Raw genomic sequence first — 12014 nt, 5'->3', positions numbered from 1 at the left:
TCTTTCTAAATTTCTCAATAAGAAACGTTTGGCTTAGAGGCAAGGATGTAGCTATCATAGGTGCAGGGAGTGCAGCTGCTATGGGGCTCAAAGCTGAGAGGGGCCACCATCCCTGTCACAGTTCCTTGTGTCATATACAAGGGCATAGCTACCATAGATGCCAGGAGTGCAGCTACTATGAGGCCCAGAGCCGTGAGGGGCCACCTTCCCTGTCACAGTTACATGTGTTATATACCAGGATGTAGCTACCATAGATGCAGGGAGCGCAGCTGCTATGGGTCTCAGAGCTGAGATGGGCCACCATCCCTGTCACAGTTACATGTGTTATATACAAGGACGTAGCTACCATAGGTGCAGGGAGTGCAGCTGCTATGAGGCCCAGAGCTGAGAGGGGCTCACCTTCTCTGTCACAGTTACATAAGTTATATAAATTTTTCGCCATTGGGTGGTACGTAGGGGAAACTTTTTCCTTGGGGTCTGCACAGAGCCGGCCCTAACCAATATGATGCCCTAGGCAAGATTTTGGCTGGTGTCCCCTAGCACCACCGCTAGTTCCGCCCCTGACCCTGCACCCCTTTATCAGCACCAGGCCAAAAAGGTATGTGTTTTTGCTGGCAAGGGGCATGGCTACACAATAGTACCCCCAATTCAACTTATGCCTCACAGTAGTGCAACTTTATCATACAATAGTGTCCCTTATTCACATTACATCACACAATAGTGCCACTTTACCTTATATACGTTACTCCTCACAGTAGTGCCCCTCATTCACATAACATCATACTGGATTGCTCCTTATTCACATTACACCACACCATATTGCTCTTTATTCTCATTACACCACACTATATTGTTCTTTATTCACATTAGACCACACAGTAGTGCCTTTTCTATACGTTACGCCACACAGTAGAGCACCTTATACACATAATGCCACACATTGGTAATGCATTTATACACATAATGACACACATGATGTCCCTTACACATATGCCGCACATTATTAGTGCCCTTATACACATAATGAGACACATAGTGCCCCTTACACATATGTTACACATTATTAATGCCCTTATACACATAATAACACATATAGTTCCTAGCGTGAGTCATCTGGCAGCTTTGCTGACGTCGGGTGCCTATTTTTTAAGAAAATGCATCTTATTTGCATTGCTATGTGGCTAGGATGCACAAGCAGCTTCCGCTGATTAAAATTATATGCGGCATGCCTATATACTGTGTGCGACTGTGACTGTATCTGCATACAAAATGCTACACACAGAATATAGGCATGCCACATATCATTTTAATCAGCAGAAGCTGCTTGTGCCCCAAGGCATACCAGATGCCCTAGGCAATTGCCTAGTTTGCCTATGCCTAAGGCCGGCTCTGGATCAGCAATATATCTAGGTATGCCCCTGGAACTGCTCATATTGTAGTGTGGTATAAAATGAACTGGAGGGTATTTTAATGTTATTAATATGAACCGGGGCACTGTAATCAGGCACAATATGAACGAGGAGCACTAAATATCATAATGTGAATTGGGGATACTGTGCGGCATAATGTGTACTGGCAGCTCTGAAATGTGACATAGGGTGAACTTTAAGCACTACTGCGATTCATACAAAAAACTAGGGTACTACTATGGGGCATAACATTAAATAAGGCTCTACTATGGTTCAGAAAATGATCCAGGGCACTATTATAGGGCATTCATTTAACATCTGCTTCAGAGAAGTGTCTCTCTCGAAGCATTGGGACGGGGGCCCCTTCAAATTGTTGCTATGAGGCCCACAAAGTTCTAGCTATGCCCCTGCCTAGAGGTGATGTGAAAGAAATTCTGATACTCGAGGGCACCGTAATTCCAAAAAGTTTGGGAACCACCGACAGAGGTTATCCGTACTCCCACACTTTTGCTTCACACGAGAGGCTAAGAGAAGTTGGATGTTCATAATAATATATTCAGTATTTGATTCTTATCCACATAGTGGTAATTACTATAATTGGAGTTTAGAGACTACCTAACAGTGGGGGTCATTCCGAGTTGATCGCTCGCTAGCAGTTTTTAGCAGCCGGCCAAATGCATTGTCGCCGCCCACTGGGGAGTGTATTTTAGCTTTGCAGAAGTGCGAACGCTTGTGCAGCAGAGCGCCTACAAAATGGTTTTGTGGAAAACAAGACCAGCCCTGTAGTTACTCTTCGTGTGCGTTGATTCTAACGACGGAGGTACGGCTTTTGACGTCACACACCCGTCCAGCCATGCCTGCGTTTTTTTCTGTCACGCCTGCGTTTTTCTAAGCACTCCCTGAAAATGGTCAGTTGACACCCAGAAACACCCACTTTCTCTCACTCTCCTTGCGGCCGGCTGTGCGATTGGAATCGTCGCTAGAACCAGTGTAAAACCACAATGGACTTTGTACCCGTACGACGTGCGTGCGCATTGCGTTGCATGCACAGATTAGCCGTTTTTTCCACTGATCGCTACGCAGCGAACAACGGCAGCTATCGATCAACTCGGAATGACCCCCAGTATGCGGATGTATATTTCTGTTGACATGATAGGCATCTTATTATTGTATACAATTAAATTCAGTGAATCAGCTATGTATTAACATCTGAATGCAATATCAATACAGTAAATTTAAACAATACTAAAGAAAGACACATGAGAGAATTTGGCTGCAAATCATAATTTAATTCTTTTTTTATTTTATATCAGAATTTCTATTTATATTCACACATTCTATTTCTTCTGTTTAAAAAATATTTTGCTGAAAAGGTGGCCAAATGGAAATATTTTAAATGTAAAAAATAGTTCTATTTTATTTTGAGCACCATTAAATTACCTTCTTTTTTGTCAGTGTTTTTACCAAAGACCTAGGCCTAATTTAGCACACCCTGATTAATAAAAGAATGTCAGGACATTACAATATAATCTAATAAGGCTAGTTCTCATACTTTATATTTCTTTTTTCCAGTGCAATAAATACTATCTCTTGTTTTTTCTAAGGATTCCTAAGTATCCTTTCAGAAGAACTCAAACTTTTCATACATATAAAGTCAAACTTAGCAATTTAAACTGGTAAGAGGAGATGAGCGCCAGTAGATCAGAATAATTGCATTGGCAGCATTGTTTCCGAAGGGATTTTTTTGTATCTCGAGATAGGCATCACAGATATAATAAGAATTTACTTACCGATAATTCTATTTCTCGGAGTCCGTAGTGGATGTTGGGGTTCCTGAAAGGACCATGGGGAATAGCGGCTCCGCAGGAGACAGGGCACAAAAAGTAAAGCTTTAGGATCAGGTGGTGTGCACTGGCTCCTCCCCCTATGACCCTCCTCCAAGCCTCAGTTAGGATACTGTGCCCGGACGAGCGTACACAATAAGGAAGGATTTATGAATCCCGGGTAAGACTCATACCAGCCACACCAATCACACTGTAAAACCTGTGATCTGAACCCAGTTAACAGTATGATAACAGCGGAGCCTCTGAAAGATGGCTCACAACAATAATAACCCGATTTTTGTAACTATGTACAAGTATTGCAGATAATCCGCACTTGGGATGGGCGCCCAGCATCCACTACGGACTCCGAGAAATAGAATTATCGGTAAGTAAATTCTTATTTTCTCTATCGTCCTAGTGGATGCTGGGGTTCCTGAAAGGACCATGGGGATTATACCAAAGCTCCCAAACGGGCGGGAGAGTGCGGATGACTCTGCAGCACCGAATGAGAGAACTCCAGGTCCTCCTTAGCCAGGTTATCAAATTTGTAGGATTTTACAAACATGTTTGCCCCTGACTAAATAGCCGCTCGGCAAAGTTGTAAAGCCGAGACCCCTCGGGCAGCCGCCCAAGAAGAGCCCACTTTTCTCGTGGAATGGGCTTTTACAGATTTAGGCTGCGGCAGGCCACCCGCAGAATGCGCAAGCTGAATTGTGCTACAAATCCAGCGAGCAATAGTCTGCTTCGAAGCAGGAGCACCCAGTTTGTTGGGTGCATACAGGATAACAGCAAGTCAGTTTTCCTGACTCCAGCCGTCCTGGAACCTATATTTTCAGGGCCCTGACCACATCTAGCAACTTGGAGTCCTCCAAGTCCCTAGTAGGCGCAAGACACCACAATAAGCTGGTTCAGGTGAAACACTGACACCACCTTAGGGAGAGAACTGGGGACGAGTCCGCAGCTCTGCCCTGTCCGAATGGACAAACAGATATGGGCTTTTTTGAGAAAAAAACCACCAATTTGACACTCGCCTGGTCCAGGCCAGGTCCAAGAGCATGTTCACTTTTCATGTGAGATGCTTCAAATCCACAGATTTGACTGGTTTTAAACCAATGTGTTTTGAGGAATCCCAGAACTACGTTGAGATCCCACAGTGCCACTGGAGGCACAAAAGGGGGTTGTATATGCAATACTCCCTTGACAAACTTCTGGACTTCAGGAACTGAAGCCAATTCTTTCTGGAAGAAAAATCGACAGGGCCGAAATTTGAACCTTAATGGACCCCAATTTGAGGCCCATAGACACTCCTGTTTGCAGGAAATGCAGGAATCGACCGAGTTGAAATTTCTTCGTGGGGCCTTCCTGGCCTCACACCACGCAACATATTTTCGCCACATGTGGTGATAATGTTGTGCGGTCACCTCCTTTCTGGCTTTGACCAGGGTAGGAATGACCTCTTCCTGAATGCCTTTTCCCTTAGGATCCGGCGTTCCACCGCCATGCCGTCAAACGCAGCTGCGGTAAGTCTTGGAACAGACATGGTACTTGCTGAAACAAGTCCCTTCTTAGCGGCAGAGGCCATAAGTCCTCTGTGAGCATCTCTTGAAGTTCCGGGTACCAAGTCCTTCTTGGCCAATCCGGAGCCATGAGTATAGTTCTTACTCCTCTACGTCTTATAATTCTCAGTACCTTAGGTATGAAAAGCAGAGGATGGAACACATACACCGACTGGTACACCCACGGTGTTACCAGAACGTCCACAGCTATTGCCTGAGGGTCTCTTAACCTGGCGCAATACCTGTCCCGTTTTTTGTTCAGACGGGACGCCATCATGTCCACCTTTGGTAATTCCCAACGGTTTACAATCATGTGGAAAACTTCCCCATGAAGTTCCCACTCTGCCGGGTGGAGGTCGTGCCTACTGAGGAAGTCTGCTTCCCAGTTTCCATTCCCGGAATGAAACACTGCTGACAGTGCTATCACATGATTTTCCGCCCAGCGAAAAGTCCTTGCAGTTTTTGCCACTGCCCTCCTGCTTCTTGTGCCGCCCTGTCTATTTACGTGGGCGACTGCCGTGATGTTTTATCCCACTGGATCAATACCGGCTGACCTTGAAGCAGAGGTCTTGCTAAGCTTAGAGCATTATAAATTTACCCTTAGCTATATTTATGTGGAGAAAAGTCTCCAGACTTGATCACACTCCCTGGAAATTTTTTCCTTGTGTGACTGCTCCCCAGCCTCTCGGGCTGGCCTCCGTGGTCACCAACATCCAAAACTGAATGCCGAATCTGCGGCCCTCTAGAAGATGAGCACTCTGTAACCACCACAGGAGAGACACCCTTGTCCTTGGATATAGGGTTATCTGCTGATGCATCTGAAGATGCGATCCGGACCATTTGTCCAGCAGATCCCAATGAAAAGTTCTTGCATGAAATCTGCCGACTGGAATTGCTTCGAAGGAAGTCACCATTTTTTTACCATGGCCCTTGTGCAATGATGCACTGATTTTAGGAGGTTCCTGACTAGCTCGGATAACTCCCTGGCTTTCTCTTCCGGGAGAAACACCTTTTTCTGGACTGTGTCCAGAATCATCCCTAAGCACAGGAGACTTGTTGTCGGGATCAGCTGCGATTTTGGAATATTTAGAATCCACCCCTGCTGTTGTAACAGTATCCGAGATAGTGCTACTCCGACCTCCAACTGTTCCCTGGACTTTGCCCTTATCAGGAGATCGTCCAAGTAAGGGATAATTAAGACGCCTTTTCTTCGAAGAAGAACCATCATTTCGGCCATTACCTTGGTAAAGACCCGGGGTGCCGTGGACAATCCAAACGGCAGCGTCTGAAACTGATAGTGACAGTTCTGTACCACGAACCTGAGGTACCCTTAGTGATAAGGGCAAATTTGGGACATGGAGGTAAGCATCCCTGATGTCTCGGGACACCATATAGTCCCCTTCTTCCCGGTTCGTTATCACTGCTCTGAGTGACTCCATCTTGATTTGAACCTTTGTAAGTGTTCAAATTTTTTTAGATTTAGAATAGGTCTCACCTAGCCTTCTGGCTTCAGTACCACAATATAGTGTGGAATAATACCCCTTTTCTTGTTGTAGGAGGGGTAATTTAATTATCACCTGCTGGGAATACAGCTCGTGAATTGTTTCCCATACTGCCTCCTTGTCGGAGGGAGACCTTGGTAAAGCAGACTTCAGGAGCCTGCGCAGGGGAAACGTCTCGACATTCCAATCTGTACCCCTGGGATACTACTTGTAGGATCCAGGGGTCCTGTACGGTCTCAGCGTCATGCTGAGAGCTTGTCAGAAGCGGTGGAACGCTTCTGTTCCTGGGAATGGGCTGCCTGCTGCAGTCTTCTTCCCTTTCCTCTATCCCTGGGCAGATATGACTCTTATAGGGACGAAAGGACTGAAGCTGAAAAGACGGTGTCTTTTTCTGCAGAGATGTGACTTAGGGTAAAAAACGGTGGATTTTCCAGCAGTTGCCGTGGCCACCAGGTCCGATGGACCGACCCCAAATAACTCCTCTTCCTTTATACGGCAATACACCTTTGTGCCGTTTGGAATCTGCATCACCTGACCACTGTCGTGTCCATAAACATCTTCTGGCAGATATGGACATCGCACTTACTCTTGATGCCAGAGTGCAAATATCCCTCTGTGCATCTCGCATATATAGAAATGCATCCTTTAAATGCTCTATAGTCAATAAAATACTGTCCCTGTCAAGGGTATCAATATTTTTAGTCAGGGAATCCGACCAAGCCACCCCAGCTCTGCACATCCAGGCTGAGGCGATCGCTGGTCGCAGTATAACACCAGTATGTGTGTATATACTTTTTATGATATTTTTCAGCCTCCTGTCAGCTGGCTCCTTGAGGACGGCCCTATCTATAGACGGTACCGCCACTTGTTCTGATAAGCGTGTGAGCGCCTTATCCACCCTAAGGGGTGTTTCCCAACGCGCCCTAACTTCTGGCGGGAAAGGGTATACCGCCCATATTTTCTATCGGGGGGAATCCACGCATCATCACACACTTCATTTAATTTATCTGATTCAGGAAAAACTACGGTAGTTTTTTCACATCCCACATAATACCCTCTTTTGTGGTACTTGTAGTATCAGAAATATGTAACACCTCCTTCATTGCCCTTAACGTGTGGCCCTAATAAGGAATACGTTTGTTTATTCACCGTCGACACTGGATTCAGTGTCCCTGTCTGTGTCTGTGTCGACCGACTAAAGTAAACGGGCGTTTTAAAACCCCTGACGGTGTTTTTGAGACGTCTGGACCGGTACTAATTGTTTGTCGGCCGTCTCATGTCGTCAACCGACCTTGCTGCGTGTTGACATTATCACGTAATTCCCTAAATAAGCCATCCATTCCGGTGTCGACTCCCTAGAGAGTGACATCACCATTACAGGCAATTGCTCCGCCTCCTCACCAACATCGTCCTCATACATGTCGACACACGTACCGACACACAGCACACACACAGGGAATGCTCTGATAGAGGACAGGACCTACTAGCCCTTTGGAGAGACAGAGGGAGAGTTTGCCAGCACACACCAAAAACGCTATAATTATATAGGGACAACCTTATATAAGTGTTTTCCCTTATAGCATTTTTTTTTTTTATATATTTCTAACGCCAAATTAGTGCCCCCCCCTCTCTGTTTTAACCCTGTTTCTGTAGTGCAGTGCAGGGGAGAGCCTGGGAGCCTTCCCTCCAGCCTTTCTGTGAGGGAAAATGGCGCTGTGTGCTGAGGAGATAGGCCCCGCCCCTTTTTCGGCGGCCTCGTCTCCCGCTCTTAACGGATTCTGGCAGGGGTTAAATATCTCCATATAGCCCCCGGAGGCTATATGTGAGGTATTTTTAGCCAAAAATAGGTTTTCATTGCCTCCCAGGGCGCCCCCCTTCCAGCGCCCTGCACCCTCAGTGACTGCCGTGTGAAGTGTGCTGAGAGGAAATGGCGCACAGCTGCAGTGCTGTGCGCTACCTTAAGAAGACTGAGGAGTCTTCATGCCGCCGATTCTGGACCTTCTTCTTGTTTCAGCATCTGCAAGGGGGCCGGCGGCGAGGCTTCGGTGACCATCCAGGCTGTACCTGTGATCGTCCCTCTGGAGCTAATGTCCAGTAGCCAAAGAAGCCAATCCATCCTGCACGCAGGTGAGTTCACTTCTTCTCCCCTAAGTCCCTCGTTGCAGTGATCCTGTTGCCAGCAGGACTCACTGTAAAATAAAAAACCTAAGCTAAACTTTTCTAAGCAGCTCTTTAGGAGAGCCACCTAGATTGCACCCTTCTCGGCCGGGCACAAAAATCTAACTGAGGCTTGGAGGAGGGTCATAGGGGGAGGAGCCAGTGCACACCACCTGATCCTAAAGCTTTACTTTTTGTGCCCTGTCTCCTGCGGAGCCGCTATTCCCCATGGTCCTTTCAGGAACCCCAGCATCCACTAGGACGATAGAGAAAAATGAAAAAGCCAAAACACAGGGTCAGATGGGACTTCCTCCCCAAGGATCTCAGCCAATAATTTCAATACCGCATTCCAGAAAGGCCTGATTTTGGAACATTCCCAACCAGATATGGAATTGAGAACTCTACGCTGATAGGTGACACCAACAAGAATTTTCCACATTTATCAGAGCAGTGGTACATGCATGAAAAAATCTTTTATTGGGTTTGGACGATCACAGAACGGGGTGAGCTGACATGGTCCTATTTAAATATTTTCCTCCAGTTATACTTTCTCCTGGCCAGTTTTCTGTTCCCAAAAAGTGGTGAAATGGAGGAACCAAGCCAAAGAATCTGTCAAAAGGAGTTTGAACAAATGACAAATGGTGTGAGTAGTTTAGGGGTTATACACAATTGTTCAAAAGAGGTAAAGTGTCACTGCAGCATGGTCAAGACCCTATTTGTCAGTACAAAGTGGCCAACTTGTAGGTAGAGTTGTTTCCTCACTCGCCTAGCATTTTCAGCTATATAGCTTGAGATTCTTGGTGTTACAGATGTGAAGTTTTGTACTTCCACAGTTTACAACTTTTTCACACTGCAGCCACATACCAATAGAGTTGTAGTGTAGTGGGATTTGCATTTTGGGGGTAATTCCAAGTTGATCGCAGCATCAAGTTTGTTAGCAGTTGGACAAAACCATTTGCACTGCAGGTATGGCAGATATAACATTTGCAGAGAGAGTTAGATTTGGGTGGGGTGTGTTCAAACTGAAATCTAAATTGTAGTGTAAAAATAAAGCAGCCAGTATTTACCCTGCACAGAAACAAAATAACGCACCCAAATCTAACTCTCTCTGCAAATGTTATATCTGCCCCCCCTGCAGTGCACATGGTTTTACCCAACTGCTAACAAATTTGATGCTGCGATCAACTCGGAATTACCCCCTTTGTTCACAATCATGGCAGTGTACGTTCACACAGTGATGGCAGGATGAATGGCGCAGCTCAGTCATGCTGGGTCCCGATGTCTTGCCTTTTTTTCTCAGTTTAACGTCTTTCGCACTGCACTACACTAAAAGCTAAGTGCTTTTATTGCAATAACAAATCAAGAAAACTAGTGAACAAAAAAGATACTTTGGGCTGCAAGGTCGTTTTTCATGGCGCACCAAATTGATCTGTTTTCTGCGATTTGAAAATACAGTAGGTGTTTGTGCATACTTCTGTTTCTCCATTTCTACAGTCAAGGTGCTATTGTGATTGAAGTGAAACAGCTTCCTAGAGTCCTCCAGCTGTCCAATTTGATACACACCCATCTCAAGCTAGCACTTGAATGTCAGAAGGTCCAAACCTGGGGGGAACTAACTGATCCACAAGAATGAGAAGAGGGAGGAGGCCATTGATAATTATGGTTGGGCGGTGAATAAGAGGGAGAGTAGGAATCCAAAGGGATACCTGTTCCAGGTGGTGCATAGCGTGCTCCTCTACATTCACTGTTAGGATTATATTGTGCAACTAGTCCACTATAACAAATGTGTACTTTATTATTGAATAGTTGCACACACTATTTTATTGTATGTGCAAAAAATGGATATCACTGTGTGACACAGACTGAAATTGCATGGTGGTAACAGGGAGGGGTGTCTACAAGTCACTGGTATGTCAATGTTAGCGACTACATCTAAAGATGCAATTGCAGTGACACCGACAGCCATGGTGAGTTGGATATTCTGCACATACCATAGGCAGTTGCAGTGTCCAAATACCGGAACAATGGTCTGCTGATGGTGCATATTTGTTTGCACATTGGCACAATTGTGCCACAGCCATTGGGTGTCTAAATAAGGCACCCATCAGCCACGGCATTAGCATAAAGATGCGTAACAGCTGCACCAAAACATGCAGCTGCTACTGCAACTAGGTCCAACTCAGAATCCCCCCACTCACTCAGATGGAGGAGAACTGGAGCCCACACACCTGTGTGCTCATGGCCCAAACAGTGGTCACCCATATGCAGTGGCGAATTTCCCACTAGGCACATGAGGCACGTGCCTAGGGATGGCACTTGTTTGGGTGCAGCACTTGGATGCTTGTGTTGGTACTGTCAGCCCCAAAAGTACCAGTAACTGCAAAATATATTCACTGTACTGTACCATATGCCATCTTGAATGAAGTGTAAACGGGTAGGACATGCGCATACTGTATGCTGTGTGTGTGTATATATATATATATATATATATATATATAAAATAAAAAATATCATAGTTAGTTGCTTTTTTTATTATGCCTTCAATTGGATTAAATGAGGGCTTATAACCTTATAACCAATCAATAAAAATAATAACATTTATCAGGCGGGGGCGGCTGTTACTGTTGTGTGTAGGGGCGCCCTCACCCCTAAATCCACCACTGCCCATATGATCTGTAACTTTTTTGCTAGTATTTATTTGAGATGCTGATCGTGAATGCCACCGTTTATTTGATTCATGATTCTTTCTTTGTATCAACATCTCTGCTTAAACTTTTGAGTTCCTTTATAAACATGTTTGTTTTTTTTCCTTCTTTTTTTTCGGTAGGAAATGATAAAAATAACTTTCAAATTGATGTTAGCACTGGATTACTTAGACGAGGCCCCCAGGCCCTGGACAGAGAAACAAATGCATCTCATGTCTTGGTGGTAGAGGCGTATAATGGTGACCAAGGACCCATGAGAAGTTCTGTAAGGGTAAGGTACCAGATGCATATATATATATATTGGGGAACATTTTGAATGAATACAATTAACTATGGTGTGTGGGCATGATTAACAGAAAATGTTTTGGGAGAAATGTACAGCAGGTCCTTGAAAAGTGTACAAATGGGAAATGTAGGAAGTCCTATAAGATACAGTTTGCTCAATAACCCCATGCCTGAGGGGTGATGCAAGGTTTCTAAATATTTCCCTATAGACTCAGCTACTCCGTAGTGATCCAGAAGAATGGACCTTAGTATTAGACATCTTGAGCTGGATTACTAATCTCCTATTTCCACACCAAAGCAAAAGCCAGAAGCACAATCACCACACAGGTGTAACAGTATGTGCCTGTGTAACCTATGGCTGTCACTTTGGTAATTATGCCTTAGCTTTGTACTTTTAAATATGGTCATTGTTTTATATATTTTTTTCTAATAAATACAATTCACAGTACTATGATCCATAGGCGTCACTGGGTGTGGTGACACCTGGTGCGCACTCAGTGTTACTCCCCCCCAAAAGGGGGCCTGCCTAATAAAAGGGGTGTGGCTTCACATGGATCCCTGTGACATCACTCCGGTG

General features: G+C 45.1%; 1 protein-coding gene across 5 annotated transcripts in view; it reads left to right on the top strand.

The window, feature by feature from the left end:
* CDH23 (cadherin related 23) overlaps positions 1-12014 on the top strand; it is a 1868204-nt gene that overhangs the window by 1554570 nt on the left and 301620 nt on the right. For all 5 annotated transcript variants that reach the window (XM_063958779.1, XM_063958778.1, XM_063958781.1 and 2 more), the window contains one exon: positions 11275-11423. In XM_063958779.1, coding sequence (XP_063814849.1) covers positions 11275-11423 — 149 coding nt within the window. The remainder of the gene's footprint in view (positions 1-11274; positions 11424-12014) is intronic.

Source organism: Pseudophryne corroboree, chromosome 3 (genome assembly GCF_028390025.1).
Source record: "Pseudophryne corroboree isolate aPseCor3 chromosome 3, aPseCor3.hap2, whole genome shotgun sequence".
Lineage (NCBI taxonomy): Eukaryota > Metazoa > Chordata > Amphibia > Anura > Myobatrachidae > Pseudophryne > Pseudophryne corroboree.
This window is presented reverse-complemented; position numbering and strand designations above follow the sequence as displayed.